Below are 17,060 nucleotides of genomic sequence, written 5' to 3'. Positions count from 1 at the left end.
CTGTGAGCAGCTCACCCATTTCACAGTCTTAAAAGCTGCCCCGTGTCAAATGTGAGGAACTCACCCTGGCAAGAGTTCTCAAGCTGTCTCCTGTCCGAAAGAATACAGCACACTTAACATGACAATGAATGATGCTGGGCCTAAAAATCCCAGCTTCAAAACTGAAATCAAGACCCTGGGTGTAAACATGCCTTTCCTTTTCTAATGGGAACACCCATATCACAACGATTACTGGAATGAGGCAGAAGTCAGTTCATAGCCACTCCATGATGGTTTTTAAAATTTATGAAAACAAATTGATCAAATGACTCCTTCACTGTTTTGCTGTTAAGAGGGCTACTGCATCGAAGAATCTCTATCCATCTTACCTGTAACGGGGCGTAGGCGTCGGAGGACAGAGGATGGCCGCCGCATGTCTGCAAGAAACTTGTACAGGTCTTCGTCGCTCAGTCGATCCCCTTCCTGCAGGAAGCAGACAAACAAATGAGGAAAAACAGTGAGCACAAGAGAAATATGGGGAAAGAAAGGAAGAAAATAACAAGCATATTTATAAAGCACACACACCACGTCTTGGAGCATCCTGGTGGTAAATAACAGAAGTTCATTGTTACAGAAATCTATGGTACTCATGTAATCATCCTTGGAAGAATGACAGGCTGAGTGTACACAATGGAATATGAACATGTGACTATGAGACCACACAGATTGTCGATGATCTAGTCCACTGAACCATCAGAACCAGAAAATGAGAAATCAAAGTCTGGGTGGGGCAGAGGGAACAGCAGAGAATTGGGGATGAGGGAACAATGCGACATTTAAATAAGTGGAATCACAGAACAGCAGAGAGTTGAGAATGAGGGAACAAGGCAACATTTAAATAAGTGGAAAGAATCTGGCAGAGTAAGAGGCAAGGGAGAGAGCCCAGGGAGAGGAAGCGGCGTACCAGTGAAATTAAACGGATAGAAGAGATATGAAAGATGCACTTGGCAGGGTGCAAGTGATCAATACATGGAGAAGGGAGAGTAAAACAGGAGGTCAACACGTGATGAAGAGACAGACTTGGAAAGTAAGAATGAGTAGAGGCATGACAAAGCTTACAGTTTGTAAAGATGACGCAAGGAGAACTGATTCTCATCACAGAACCTAAACAGGCAGGAAAAATGGGCTTTGTGTCATTTCACTTTTGAAGATATTGTTAAACGCTTCAGGACAGGTCTAACTCTACTAACAAACAAATCTGCAAAGGTAAAACGGCACAAGAAATGTCACATTGGCGATAATCTTTCTTTTCTCTGCCCTGAGGTTCCGCACCAAGAATACGACATGCCATTTTACAAGCCTAGCATGCAGAGAGCATTTGAATCCCTCCCCAATATTGCTACTGCTGTTTTAGCACTTTGATTGAGGTACATTACAAGTTGATAAATCAAGTTCAGACATGTTTATGGGACCACAGTGATACAGCGGCAGAAGGCAGTACATGAGAAGATGAACGTGGATGGGTATAAGTCAAAGAGTGATGGTGTAATCTGAGTCAATGATTCTTTAGAGCATGGCGTAAATAGGGGTGTCAGTGAGATGTTCCTCTAGCCAAAGGCCAACCTATTTTACATTCCCCTTGAAGGCCCTGAGACACATTGGAGTCGGAAAGGGTTTGACGAGTGGAGAGTGAGAGGGGAAACAGACCAAGTTGTGCCATATGGTGGAGAAATAAGGAGACTGGAACCATTATGCAGCACTGAGTGTCCGATCTGAGGAGGCGGCTGCAATGTAAGTAAGTAATGATCTGTGCTGGATGGAGTTGAATAACAATATCACTTACAGAAGGATGTGTGGTTGACTATCTGCCAAGTTGAAGGTAAAAGGGGCTAGGTGGTTCTACTGAGAGAGGAATGTTAAACTCTGCACAGATGGTAAAGTATGTGCTTTTCAAGGGGTTGGAGTAGACAGGTAGAAACCAACGTAGAATTTCAAGTGCAGGTGCTCTCTCTAACACTGGCTCCCAACACCTCCCCTCCCCGTCCCCCCAACAGTGTATGTGTTAGAGGACGGCCTACCGAAGTCCTTGGGTAGGCTCGTCAGGGGTGAGATCGAACTACTTGTGAAGGTGTCCTCAGTTTCTAGTCTAAGTAAGAGGAAGCTCTTTTGAAACAGACTTCAAGTACTTTCCCCAAAGTCAATTTCCTATTAAGGAATCCTCTATTCATCTCGTCTCTCTCAAATTAATCAACACAGTTTTATGGAGGCCTCAACATGAAGGCTCTTGCTCAATAATTGTCCACTTACAAGCCTGGTAGTTGGGTCTACGCTGGTCAAATATCGATGTATTTCTGGGAGCAGACTAGCACAGAAACAGCCCAGATCAAGCCAAAGATCACATTCTCAGTGAATCACCCTTACTTGTAAAGGTTATGTATTTTCAGCAGAAATTCAATTCGATTTGCATCCATATTCATCCTTTTATGGCTGTTTAGGCACTGTGCCTACTTTGTCAGATCTCACTTAAACGTGTCATTCTGTCCAAGATGCTTTGAAATAATTCTGGAGACTGGTGAGTGACTAAAAGTAGTCGGACTCAGCCCATGCTAAATATATCCTTGGGCACACAGAACATATTTCCATCTTATTGATCTGCGGAGTGAGGTGTGTGCTTGCAATACAGTGTTTTGTTGAAATACTTCTGTCGCAGTTTCTGAGCCCGAGACAGAGAGGGAACACAGAGAGGGAGCAATAGTAAGAGAGACAAAGAGAAACAAACAAGAGAGAGACAGAGGGAGAATGTTGGAGAGATACAGAATAAATGAGATGAGAAGAGCAGAATCGAGCTCGACAAAAGGAGACAGAGTGATTTACAGAAATGGGGGGAAATAGAGAGATGCATAGCTATGTTTGGTTAAAGAGAAGGAGGGACAGAAATGGTAAGAAAGTAGGATCTGCTTTCATGGCCACCCCCACTTTTTGCTGATGTCCTTATGTTTTACTGACTAGTCTGACTGGGACCCTGCTATTCAGGACCCCAGTCTCTGTTATGTTATGTTAATTTTAGTTATATATTGCATTAATGCCCTGAGGCGTCTAAGCGCTGTTATGTTTCAGCTGTGAGTGTAATCAAGACTGCCGGAAGAGTTACCAAGATTTGAATAACCAGGTCTTTACAGCCTTTCAGAAAGAGAGAAGACTGGATTCATTTTTTATGCACAGAGGAAGTGTATTCCATATTTTTGATGCTTCCATCACAGTGCTCTTTCCACCCCATCGTGCTTTTTTGAATCTAGGCTGTACCAATAAGTTGGCAGTGGCTGAATGAAGTTTCCTGACTGGAACATACTGTTTGAAACTGTGGTTCAGGAAAGCCGGGCCTAGATTGTGGATTGCTTTATAGGTTAAGCAAAGCACCTTAAAGGTTATTCTTTGCTCAACAGGGAGCCAGTGCAGATCTTTCAGATTTTGAGCCACTGAACAGAATTTGGGGATTTTCAGTAGGAGTCTGGCCGCAGCGTTTTGCAGGACCTGGAGTTTGTTTAAATTATATTTAGGGGTGGTCAGAAGCAAACTGTTACAGTAATCTATTTTAGACAGGACTAACGATGTAACTAGGACTTTTTAAAATGTTCTGAGGGTGTTGAACGTGGAAGAAGTGAGTTTATTACTTAATCTGTAAAGTCAAGTTTGGTATCAATAATCACTCCTAAATGTGTGCCTTTTCCACTGGAGGGGGAACTGGGCCCATAATAGTTGGTCAGACTGCAGGACCCCAAAAATGTGATTCTGGTCCAAACAGTAGGACCTCTGGTTTTTCAGAGTTCAGTTTAAGGCAGTTTCTATCCATCCAATCATGACAGCTTCATGCAATTCAGAAATCTGTTTCCAGTGGTACCATCATTTCTCTCTATGGAGACAACAATTTAAGTGTCATCAGCATAGGATATGAGCAAAAGCCCAAAATTAATCATCTGTGCTTCTTCCCTAAATTGGACATGGTGAGTACTTGGGTACCCCCCAGATTGGCTACTGATGTGACCTTGTAAGTCCCTAGCATATGGTACTAGAGTACCCAGGGCATAGGTACACCAGGGGTCCCCCATGGGCTGAAGCATGTATTATGCCACCCATATGAGACCACTCAAATTGAGACTATAGGCCTGCCATTGCAGCCTGTGTAAGCTGGTGCAAAACAGATATAGGTTTACTTAGATCTGAGGTCAATAAACTTAAAACCTATAAGTCACTCCTAAGGCAGGCCTTTCAATTTGGAAGGCAGGGCGCTCGATTATAAGTGTGAGGGTGCCCCTGCAACCCTACAACCCACTGAGTCCATTCTCCTGGGTTGTAAGTGCATCAGCCATTACGATACAGAGTGGCTATGCGTCATTACAGAAGGATATTTACAGAAGGATATTTCCCCAAACTGTGGAAAGAGGCATCTATACTGCCCTTGCTCTAAAAGCAGAGTCTAGATCCTAAGGATGTGAATAATTTTAGACCTATATCCAGACTCCCACTTCCTGCAAAAATCGAAGAGAAAATCAAGAATGAACTTAGTTCCTTCATGGAAGAAGCTCAGGTACCAGACCCTACTCAATATGGCTTTTGCAGTGGCCATAGTACGGAAATTGCGCTACTCAAATCTACCGAGGAGATCAGGGCTATTCTTGATCAGGGAGGAAAAACAGCTATGATTATGTTGGACCTCTCCGCGGCCTTTGCTATGGTCCATTAAACATTGCTGATGGACCTGCTGCGAGAGATTGGAGTGCAGGACTCGGCATGGAAATCAATTCTGTCAGACAGACGACAGACAGTCACCCTAGGCGAATTTTCAACCAAACCGTACTCTCTGCCATGTGGGGTCCCCCAGGGGTCATCCTTAAGCCCGACACTTTTTAACATCTACGTGTCGCTACTGGCTTCCCTGATTGAATCATTTGGTTTCAATTTGACCTCATATGCAGACAACACCCAAATTGTTGTGTTGTTAAGGCCAGGAGAGCTGCAGGGAACGGCATCCAGATTTCATGACTGCATGATAGCGGTGGGCAACTGGATGGCCCAAAACTGTCTCAAACTGAGCTCAAGTAAGATGGAGGTAGTTTTGTTCAATAATGACGCCAATTTTTGGTCCCCGGAGTGCTGGCCTGACCCACTAGGTCCTCGTCCCACTCCTCTTAAAAAGGCAAACAATTTGGGAGTCTGGATAGACAATAAACTTAGCCTTAAGGACAAGGTGAATGCAGTGGTTTCTTCCACCTCCTACATTCTAAAAGTGTGTAAGAAAATCATGCCAGTTTTGCCAAAAGATAGCCATCAGTTAGTTATCACTGCTTTAGTGATGTCCAGACTGGGTTATTGTAACAGTCTATATGTCAATATCCAGGAAGGACTGATTAATAAATTACAACTTTTGTAGAACGCAGCGGCCAGATTGCTGACTAGCACTCCAAAACATGCCTCCATTTCAGCTGAGATCAGAAGGCTTTAATGGTTGCCGGTGCGAAAACGGGTGCAGTTTAAGGCTCTGTGTACAGTACACAAAACCCTTTATAGAACCGGGCCTAACCATCTCAAAATGCAATTCCAATGGTATATACCAACTAGATGTCTACGCTATTCAGAAGCTAAACTAGTGTCTGTGCCTTTTCCTAAAAAAGCCAATTGGGGTGGAAGAAGGTATGTGGTTGGTGCAGCCAAGGCATGGATGGCCTCCCGCTGCATCTTAGAGCCTTGCCAAGTCTGCTTGCCTTTAGAAAGTCTTTGAAGACTTGGCTTGTTACGGTCTAGTCTCAGGTTTTGTTTTTTACCCCTTTCGCCCAGGACTCTTGTAGGACTTCAAGAAGTGCCAGGGCACCTTCGGGTAGCAGTTCGCGCTTTAGAAATGTCATTAACATTACGCGATGGCTATCTCTAAACTGGCTGTAACGAACCCTGTTGTGTTTGGTATCAAACATGTTGAACTCGAACCCCAACACTGTAAATGGTGTTAGAGGTATGCTTCCATGCAGTGTAAAGCTCCATCTGTAGGCCCTCAGGGCTCCCAGTACCAGTCTTCTAGACCCAGACAGCAAACTATGGCTGCTGCCAACCAGAGACACAATTCTGCCCTCCTGCTGCTGAGCCAAGCTCGAGCAGGGTAAGGAATGAAAATAGGTGTCCTGTCACACAGAGGTGTGACCAACACCCAGACAGGACTTAGTGCATTGGGACTGGGTGAGGGGCGCTTGCCAGCGCCACTAGACAGACCCTCCAGGATTTCGCGGTTTTCCGCGAAATCGGCACTTTTGTAAAAATGCTGCGATTTTTACAAAAGTGCCAGCGAAATCCAGATGTCCATTGCTGTATCCGTGCTGCCTGTTCCACACTAATTTCATTTTGAAAGTACACAGAACAAATATGTATTTTGTTGAAACACACGAGCACAGCTAATATAGCAAACACTTTGCAAATACGGCAATTGTTTTTTAATCAGTGAACAGTAAAATGTGGGCAATATTAATTAAATGTCATAAACTCTGAGACAGAAGCACGTGTTTCTCAAATGCTTTATGCCTATTCACGATGAAGGCAGATAAGACGATCTAAACACCTGTGACACCCAGAGCGCCACTTCCTCCACCTAGAAGGGATACCGGTGGCCTGTAAAATTCATTTTTCCACGATTCTACAGTCTCAGGTCACCGGAGGAAGACTTGAAGGAACCCTTTCCAACTGATCACTAACAGGAAATTACGACTTTCGTGCTAAAGTGCTCTCTGTAAATTGGTTTAGATCGCACGTGTACCATCGACTTAAACAGATCTTACAAGTTCAGGCTGAAGCCAGCAGAGTTATCCCTAGAGTCCACAGACCTAACTGGCGCAGAGCTCTGCCAGCAGAACTAACCTTCGAATCACATAGACAGTAAAGGCTGCAGCATTAAACGCCAGAGCTATCTCTTGGGTTACAAGAGAACTGGTGGAAAAGTGTGGTGTATTCCCAATTATGCCCATGCAAAAGCCATTCTATCTACATTTATGTAGTGAAAAAACGTGCTTGTGAAAATGCCTTCAGATTAACTGGACTTTTTTCTCCATGTGGAAAACATCCTTCTGTGAGGAAAAAAAACCTTGTTGCGCTGTGATATATTATGAGTATTAGCAGGGCTTTAAGTGGGATGAAAATACGGGGGTCGCTCAAAGGGGCGTGGCGATGTAATTAAGGGCATGGCTTTAAAACACTTACTCTAAAAATCTGTGCATAGCATAGTGTGCTGCCCGACTTGTATTTTGCTGTTTCTGTCATTGCAACCAGATATGTGATACAACAAGAAACATCATACCTACAACAAGTCAGGACACTATTGGCTTTGTCAATGGTTATTAGTTGCATAAGATAAATAATATGCAACTATGGCTTGTTACATATAATATTGAAAAAGCTTCCGCTTAACCCCTTGCACGCTGATGACGGAACCGCTCCGTCATCAGCTGCGGGTGCGCTGTGCTGATGACGGAGCGGTTCCGTCATGGCCCGCCCTGCTCGATAGAACGCTCATGCGCGGCGCGAATTCCGCGCCTGCGCTGAGGGTTCTATTGAGCAAGGCGGGCCATGACGGAACCGCTCCGTCATGAGCACAGCTCAACCGACGCTGGTGACGGAGCGGTTCCGTCACCAGCATGCGGCCGCACCCGCCCCCTTAGCACTGCGGCGGAATAGCCGCCGCAGTGAAGGGGTTAAAGCCCTAGTGACGCCACAATGTTGCTGCTCTTGCGTTTCAAGAAGAGAAGGGAAATCCAGAAAGAAAATGACTCTTTAAAGGATTTCCCTCCGCCACAACGCTCACCTGGCATGACGTCAGTAACTTCTCCTCTAGTCAGACCCTCCAGGATTTTGCGATTTCGCGGTTTGCCGCGAAATCAGCACTTTTGTAAAAATGCCGCGATTTTTACAAAAGTGCCCACTAAGATATCCGTGTTTGTTGTAGGAAAAACTGCCAAATAAAATGCCGCAAAATTGCCGCTAAATTTCCATATTTGTGCCGCTAAATTTCCATATTTGTGCCGCTAAATTTGCTAATCCATGCCGCTATATCCTGGGGGGTCTGACAAGACTGATTTGAAGGGCACATATTTTGCATACTCCAGTTGAAACCAGTTCAGGGAGCCTTTGGCACCTGCTCTGGGGCAAAACTGGGCAAAGGACATGGGAGTATCCTCCCCACTGTCCAGCCCCTCCTCTGGGAGGGACCCCTGAATCGTCCCAACCCTTTCCTTAGGGTACTTAAGGAGTTACCTGTGGATGGGTCCCAAGATTCGTCGTGGGGCAAGATTCAGATCCGAAACTACTTCAACTCAAACCATTTGGGCACTTTGGACTTCGCTTTGGGAACAGAGACTGCAACTGGGAAGACTCCTGCTGCTCCTGGTCTCGTCGTCCTGCCAGTCTTCTGCAACGTCTGTGGCTGTGTTCCATACAGGTTCTTCACAAGCCCTGTGGACATCCAAGACACCTGAAGGAATCTCCCTTAGAGTGAAGGAGTCACTCCTCATGCCTCTGCATGCACTGCAAAGAAGCTGACCGGTCTGGTGTTCCTGAGCTCCTACAGACTCCGAAAGGATCAGCAACACAGGTGGTGGTTCTGCAACTCCCTGATGGCCTGCACTGTCTTCACAGCAAGATGGAAGCCAGTATCCCTCCTTGGAACCGCTGAAGCAGTACCCCTGTGCACGGCACTGGCTTGCCATTGCCAAGGCTTGTTGACTCTCTTCACCAGAGATCTTAAGGCTCCAAGACTCTCCAGCCTCAAGCATCTCCTGCAGCCAAGATCTTCGCCTGCACCGCATCCTCTGCACCTTGGGCCTTCATCCTTTGGTGAGCTGCTCGAGGTCCTCTAGCGACTCCTGTACCTTCAGCCCGTGGGTCCTCTTAAGGGTCTTCTTTGGCTTCAGTGGGCTCCCTTGCTTGCTTGGGTTCTGCTCTGGCTTACCTGCTCGTGGTGAGTCACTTGGACCTTGCTGGTCCCAACACTGCACCTTTTTCTACTACTATATTGCCAAGGCTTGTTGGTGCCCCCTTGGCTCTTGAAGTCCGACATGGGACAGCTGTGAATGGCTCCTGGTCTTCCAAAGCATCATCTGGTCTGCACAGCTGCAACTTCAAGGGCACCGTCAACTCTCCTGCATGCCCGACATCGGTGGGCATTTGTCTTCCGTGCCTCCTGGTTACTACTGAGTGGCATAGACTCTGTCCCCTCTGCTTGCAGGTACATCTATTCTTGAATCCACCTTTGGGTTCCACCGGACTCTTTTGCCTTCTTCACCAGTGGTAACTTCACTGTAGTCTTCCATTGTGATCAACAGTGGTTTCCGACATCACCTCGCACCGATGCACCCGGCTTCCCTCGTTACTGGGGTATCCACGGGTGGGGTGACTCTCCAACCTTCCATCTTCCACAGGGTTTCTTCAGGGTCGCTGGGAAGGGTCCTTTTTCCTTAAAACTGCAACCACAACTTACCCGTTGACTTGTATTGAGGCGGCAGTCGTGTTCCCATTCTGCACACGACCTTGGTGGGGTTCCTAGATACTCACATAGGGTGGTTCCTGGGGTTCCCAGATCTTCTACGTCTCCTGGGTCCATTTCAACTCGGGTCTTGCTTCGCATTCCACTTTTAGTATATGGTTTGGTCTCCCCTTGGAGACCACTGTGTATTTGTGCTACTTACATGTCTATGATCTAAGTATTGAGTGTAATGTGGTTATATCTCCGGGCAGGAAATATTGCACTGTGTTAGTGAGTGTTTATCTTATCTTATCTCTTATCTTAAGGGGATTTTCTATAGCGCTCTGACACCATAAGTTTCCTGGAGCTGATTGGGTGCTGAGAGGTGTAAAGGAGGGGATCTAGCCAGATTGTGTGAAAAGACTAGTTTTCAGGAGTTTTCTGAATTCAAGAAGGGAGTTGGAAGATTTGAGCGGAAGGGACAGCGGGTTCCAAAGTTTGGGAGCCAAGTGAGTAAATCTACGGCCGCCGAATTTTTTGAGCTTGATTGGGGGGGCCACTAAGAGCTGGCGATGAGAGGACCGTAGGTTGCGTACCGGACAGTAGAGGGTGACCAGGGATTTAAGGAAGGCCGGAGAAGTCCCAAACACAGCTTTGAATGTCAGGCAGCCGATCTTAAACGCAGCCCTCTGTTCAACCGGCAGCCAGTGGAGTTTGCGAAGTAATGGTTTCGCAGACTGCCACTTCGGGATTTTATAGGCCAATATTTGTAATAGATACATATATTTATAACTACACTGTGTGGTTCTTTTTCACTTAACCTATACCATAAGATTAAGTACTAGTAAAACAAGCTGCTTTACACTCCTTCTGGACTAAGCTACAACTTAGAGAGCTTTCTAAGGTTTTCTAAGACCACTAAAATCACCATAAGGGTTGTCTGGATTAGTGCAGGGTGCTACACTTACATACGTGAGCACGATATACTAAGCCAGCCTCCTACAGAAATGTAAAAGGAGCAAGAGACAGTACAGAGAGAAATGATCGAGAAACCTGAAAGACAAAGATGGAAGAAGACTGTGAGAGGGATAGAGATGATCAAAAAAAGTAATGTAAAAGTGGAAAGATTGACAGGAGAGAACAAGCACGGGTGCAGCTAAAGATAAAACAAGATGCGACAGACAAGGAATGATATGGTAATACACAAAAAGAAAGACAGTAGCATACAATGAAATCTGAAGAGTATGAAAATAAGTAAGGAGAAAGATAGGTGCCTCTCGGATGCCTGAGACATTTAGGAATCCGAAAGGATGAGGAGGGGCAGAAGAGGACAGACTCTATTTCCTTACCTGCTTGAAAAAGTTGGTGACAGTGAGCGTTGCTGGCCTGAAGGTGGAGAAGCTGCACATCTCATCATTTGAGCTGCTAACCTCCAGCATCTTTCTTTTGCGTTCATTCCATGTTCCTTTGCGCTCTGTGACGAGAAAGATGCAAGATGGCTGAGGACACATCCCTGAAGAATATTTAATCTTTGGAAAATAGCTACAAAGCATCCTCTTCTTGTATTGCAGCTAGGGTTTCCAAGAGTCATGAAACATTCCATTAATACGCATGCAACTTAAGTCTTTTTCACAAGTGCAGGGGAGGCACTGCATAAAACACACCCATGACAGATACCTAATGGACACAGCCAGACAAAAACTGAGCTTCCAGGATGAACAAAACGCTTCCAGAATCACAGTTTAAAATGACTAAAAACACATACACATATCCGAAAACAAAAGCCACTGAGGTAGAACTTATGGGGAGTGAAAATATTAGCAGTAGTAGTGCATAGGTAGTGGCAGAGGTACTAGATGGTATGTACAATTAGTGTGGGAAGGGTAGAGGTAACTGGTAAACAAAACTGATAGTTGAGAGAAAAGGGAGGAAGCAACTTCAGAATAGGAATGAAAACAACAGAAAAGGAGGTGGACTGCTCTCCCCAAATACAGGACCAACAGAGGGTTGACAGTGAAAAAGAATAAAGGGGTTGAGAGGGTTCCCTATAAAAGGAAGTCGAGAGATCTGTAGAATCCTGAAAAATAGAACTTCTGGGACTTTTTCACATGAAGCAGGACACAAAGATGAATTCTATGTTTTGGGAATGGCATTTGTTTGGAAAACTTCAAGGAAACAGATTTGTGAATAAAGATTTGTCAGCACTTTTTTTAGTTTGTTTTTCGTCACAAACAAACCATTTGGCTTGGGCAGTAGTTTAGTTGGCCTGAGGCCATGCTGAGATAATAAAAAAGCTCAAAAATGTCTTCAGTCTAGGGATGCCCTGAGAAGAGACTTGTAAAAAGCAAATCAGCAGTTCTGAGAAAGCAGAATGAAGCAACATTTTCAGACAGAAATAACTTGTAAAGTTTATTACATCAGAATTTAGTAACCGATTTAGAAATAATGACCAGACTGTAACTTTTCAAGGTTTTGGAAGACGATTCCTTTGATGCTGAAATGAAGGATCCAAATTTAGATGCTTCCTCCGAACCGAAAATATTGCTCCATTTGGCAACCCTAGGGCTGAGAACAATACTTAAGTTGTGGCTTCCAAAACTGGGTAAAGTACTCCAGAAATGGTCTTAGGGAGTGAAGCAATACCACGGATGTGGTCACCACAAATGGCAAATACCTCTAGCACATAACTGCCACCCTCCAGTTGTTGCTTTTCAGCTAGACAACACTAGAGATATGGCATTCAGAACAGTACACAATACTCCAGCTATACCTTACAAAACAAGACACAATAATCCATAGGTAGCTTCCATAACTGAAAAACATAAGATGCGGTCTCACCACTGTTGTGTATTAGGTTAAGGTTTGGTTACAATTTTGCTACTAGTATATTTCTGTCTATGTCTAAACACTGCTCTCGTGCACTCAGCAGCCTGTCATGTCACTGAAACATTTTAATTACAACCAATGACATAAGAAGGTATAAATCTAACCTCAATTCTCTCAAGCATACAAAGAGTTGTTTGGACTGGATTAACTGATTGTGTAGTGCTAAAATGTGACACGTCCCTGTTATAGAGGAATGCGAATTTGAAAAGGTCCCTATTTGTCGTAAGATTCAGTGCCTGGCAGTACCAAACTGGGACTCAGACCATTGGCTTGCGTTACCATTCTCAGAGTCCGAGTCACCCCTTTCCAGGGAGCCGGTGCTGCTGACTATGTTCATGAGGTGAATAGCTGTCCATGCAAATGGCATGCGGTACCGGCCCAGGCGGTTGCAAAACTGCTCAGCTTGTCCCCGTAGTTTTTCCAGCTTCTCCTTATTCTGCAAAAGAAAAACAAGATTTGGAAGATGAGAGGCGGGTTACTATACACAGAACCACCAAGGAGACTGAAGCAAGCCATCCATAATAAACATAAGAACAGATTCTATCAATCGAGCACCCTAATAGGAGACAGCTTAAGCCTGGTCAATTATCCAATAATGTGCATGAAAAAGATGGGCGATGTATTCAAGGGAATCATTGCAGTCACTGCAGTAATTTAGAACAAGATCAACATGGAAATGACCACTTCCACTCATAATACGATTGTGATGCTCTCGCGAAACCCAATCTCTTTCTCTGCTGGTTTCTACACCAAGTTCTATATGCTTACTGCTCAAGACATTTCTTTATATGCCACCCAGTACTTGCGATAACACAGTCATGCCCATTTGAAGACAAAAATATGCTACATACAAATCTAAAAATCAGTAGCACAATGATTCGAAAACTACAAAAAATATACACGTTAAAAAAAGGAGTCTTTCTGACAAAACAATGTCAAAGGTCCCACAATTCACCAGGTAGGGACTCTAAACAAAGTTAACACTCCTCAACAGATACAACACTGGCACTGGATATGAATGAGGACTGCCTGTGGAGGTTGCCTGTTTGAGCCCAGAATGGGAATGATGGTTATTATGGTATCTTAAATGGTAAATATTGAGATTTTCGATGCTCATCAACATTTACATACCTCTGCATTTTTAGAGAATTTCAATGGTATTGTAAGTGACACACTCAATGTACTTTATATATTGTTGCTGCCTTCTTGTGGTTTCAACTAAACAAAAAACAGATAAAGTTACCTCACAAGGATGGACTTATCTCTGATAAATTGAATTTGACCATCCTTTTTATAAGTCAATAGATCAGAGTTTGACCTAACAGAATGCTAATAATGTTCAGGTTCATTGAGTGGAGGTTTCAATGGGAAAACTTAAAAAGTTCCATTTTGTGGGCCCTGATAATTTTTAAACAATCTCCACTAGACTCATGATGATAATTCTAAGTGGGCTAAAAGGGCTTCTGATATGGAACGAGAATGATAACGAGCTATTGACTGTGTAAAAATATTTACTATAGCCACTTCTCAGGAAAAAATTTGCATAAAGCGCTCAGTATTCAGGCTAGGCCAAACAGTGTTTGAACACAATTTGAGCAGGTAACAAATGTATACATCTCTCTATGTGGCCTCCGAATAGAGCACCTCAGAGCGTATATGGAATCACCTATTTTTAATTTGGAGGTCACATAGGTGCATCAATATAGGTAACAATGCATAGTACATGAGAGACTGATTATAAATACCATCAAATTGAATTCTGTCCAATGCTAAACGTCTGATAGAGAAACAAGGCAAAGAAGACATGGACCCAAACTGTACTGGTATCTCAAACATAAAACCAACCAGACGTAACAACTTGTTCCTAAACGAACTACAGGTGTTTTAGCCTTAACCATGTTTTTTCAAGATTAAACACACAGATATTCACAAGAGCCAGTGCAATAGAGTTGAGTGATCTTTGTCTAGCCATGCCTTGGCAAGGTGGAGGCGGCTGACAGTTCATGGAGTTCATCAGCAGTGCGCAGCACTGACTTGCAGTTTCAGTATTGAGGTCAAGCCCAAAGATGATACCAAAGACCGCCTCACAGTTATTCTTCATAGCAGGTGAATCAGCGAGCACATGAGAGAGATAAAAGACTGAAGAGTCACATCTGTGACAAGAAGAGGGTGCCCTATAACCTTGTTGAAACAACAATCTGGGGCTATAACAGATTCTTCACAGTGTATCAAAATGTATGTCATATCTGCATTCACAAATCAGGTGACCTGATGTACATTATTGATGAAAAGAACATCACAAGTAGCAAAAACACAGTTCATCTTTGATGTTACCATTGTTATTGTAAAATGTACATGCATTTTATCCATTTCTTGAGAGTTGTCCTAGGGGCATATGTATGGTTTTGAATTTCAAGGCATGTTGGAATGGGATTTGTTTCACCTGCGTTAGCACATGAAGTTTGTCGATCAACAAATGGGGTGGAGGTGGACTGACCCACACGGTAATTCCCAGACCCGCCCCTGCGGAAGCCGCAACCAGGGCCGCACTGAGACTGGTTCTGCTTGTTGAAGGAACGTGCCTGGGTGCCTCTGCCCTGGCCACGAAAGGAACGAAAACCAGGAGTGGCCAGGTTCTTGAGAAAGACCCAAAGACTAGGCTGTGGCCTGTGAGCCCTTATCGCCAAACAGGTGGGTGCCAACAAAGGGCATGTCCATGAGCGAGTGTCCTGTGCACACGATTATCTTAAGCATTGGTTCTCAAGTGAGAAACCCAAAATTAGGTCGGTGTTCAATATATGATTCCAGAGTCCATCATCATAGAATATGGTTATTTTAATGGTTCAGTGTTGATCAGTACATACAAGAGAGAATAGCCGACACGTGTTTCGTCACACCGTGTGTGGCTGTGACTCTCCAGGGCTGTTAATGGTAATGGGGCATCTAATAATATGAGTGGCGCGCCAGTGATGATCGGTTAGGGGGTGGCGGCATCACAGGAAAACTTCGGTATAGCGAGCCGTGTGTGGAGCTGGTACACGTTTCAGGACGGGTCTGTCCTGACCGGCGTGCTGTCTAAGTCGGCTGCTAGTACGGGTATGTGTATACAGCAGGTTTTCTCATCTGGGTTGTGTATTTACTGATCAACACTGAACCATTAAAATAACTATATTCTATGATGATGGACTCTGGAATCATATATTGAACACCGACCTAATTTTGAGTTGCTCACTTGAGAACCAATGCTTAAGATAATCGTGTGCACAGGACACTCTTTGCATTTGTTTGGTAGGAGATACGTCTATCTTAGCAGGGGCTGGTTTCTGCTGGGTTTGTTCCCCTGACCTGTTTGCACTGGACTTACTTTATCTACGATTACCAACGTTTAGGTAACCGCTGAGCGCCATATCTTCCTGACATTTATCCAAACCCATTCTCCTCCTTTGTAACATGTCCATGAGCGAGCCCTGGACTTAGGGCGAGAACCCAGCCGAACGCAACCAGGCGTGGCGTTGCAGCGCCACAGTAGTAGAAATCGCCCTGCCCAACGAGTCGGCGGTGTCCAAAACAAACGGAATGGCGATCCTTACCCTGAGCAATCGCCTGAGGAAGGACTGCCTGGACCTCCTCAGGACACGGAGGCAACACCTGAGCAACAGTATCCCATACTGAGTGGGAGTAGCGGCCCAATAAGCAGGCGGTGTTCACCGACCGCAGCCCCAAGCTGGCAGAAGAGAACAACCGCTTGCCAAACTGTTCCAGTTTCTTAGAGTCCTTATCTGGCAGGGCCGTGGGAAAGGCACGCTGCGACGTCGAGGCCTAGATGACCAGACTCTCAAGCGTGGGATGAGTGGTCAGAAAGGCAGGGTCACCAGGCGGTGACATCTGGCGACATTCTTATCCACAGGGGCCCCAGTGGCCAGCCGCGACCAAGTGCCCAAGAGGGCGTCATTAAAGGGAAGCAACGGCTTGGACAAGTAGATGCCGTCTGGAGCACCTCAATGAGGAGGTTAGTTTTGAGGGCCACCGTGGGGAGGTCGAGGTTAAGGGCCTCAGCAGCCCGATGGAGCACCATCGTGTAGGAAGCACCTTACACCATCGTAGGCGGGGGGAGGCAAACCCTGGGTCAGAAGAGACATCGAGGTCGCCTGCATTCTCCATCGTCGTCCACCCAATCCTGCTCGGAGTCACACTGCCGGGCAGGAGGGTCCTGGGGCCCCTCCCAGTCCTCCTCTGCCTCCGGTGCAGGAGGGGCCGGTCACGGCGGCAGAACCGGAGAAGGGACAAACGGCGTTGGAAACGGCACAGAGAACGGCGACGGCCGGGGCCGGACCAGCGCCGCCTCCCAATGTTGTTCGCAGTTAGGAACAAAATGGTCCTGGAATCGGGGCAAGGGTGGAATGAACGGCACCCACTGCAGCGCCGAGGGCGGAGCCGGCAGCGATGGACCTCGTGGCGCCGGGGCCAGAGCCAACGGCGTAGGATCCTGTGGCGCCGAAGCTGGATCTGCTGGTGGCACTGATGGGCCAACAGGATCTGGACACAGGACCACAGGGCCCGAAGGCCCGCTGGTGGGAGCCCGAGGCCTAAAAAGGCGGTCCATGGCAGCAAGAAACTCTTGCACCTGTTCGGGAGTCGCCGACGGACCCAGGTAGGGCAGGTAGACCGTGGGACTTCAGGCTCCAGAGGAGCCGCAGGGGCA

General features: G+C 45.7%; 1 protein-coding gene across 8 annotated transcripts in view; it reads right to left on the bottom strand.

Moving 5' to 3' along the window:
• Positions 1 to 17,060, bottom strand: part of DOCK6 (dedicator of cytokinesis 6) — a 439,831-nt gene that overhangs the window by 325,923 nt on the left and 96,848 nt on the right. For all 8 annotated transcript variants that reach the window (XM_078684817.1, XM_078684827.1, XM_078684835.1 and 5 more), the window contains exons 11-13: positions 12,638 to 12,794; positions 10,822 to 10,946; positions 369 to 462 (exon numbers count right to left, since the gene is read on the bottom strand). In XM_078684817.1, the coding sequence (XP_078540943.1) occupies positions 369 to 462; positions 10,822 to 10,946; positions 12,638 to 12,794 (376 nt within the window). The remainder of the gene's footprint in view (positions 1 to 368; positions 463 to 10,821; positions 10,947 to 12,637; positions 12,795 to 17,060) is intronic.

The sequence above is a fragment of the Lissotriton helveticus genome, chromosome 1_1, assembly GCF_964261635.1.
Source record: "Lissotriton helveticus chromosome 1_1, aLisHel1.1, whole genome shotgun sequence".
Lineage (NCBI taxonomy): Eukaryota > Metazoa > Chordata > Amphibia > Caudata > Salamandridae > Lissotriton > Lissotriton helveticus.
This window is presented reverse-complemented; position numbering and strand designations above follow the sequence as displayed.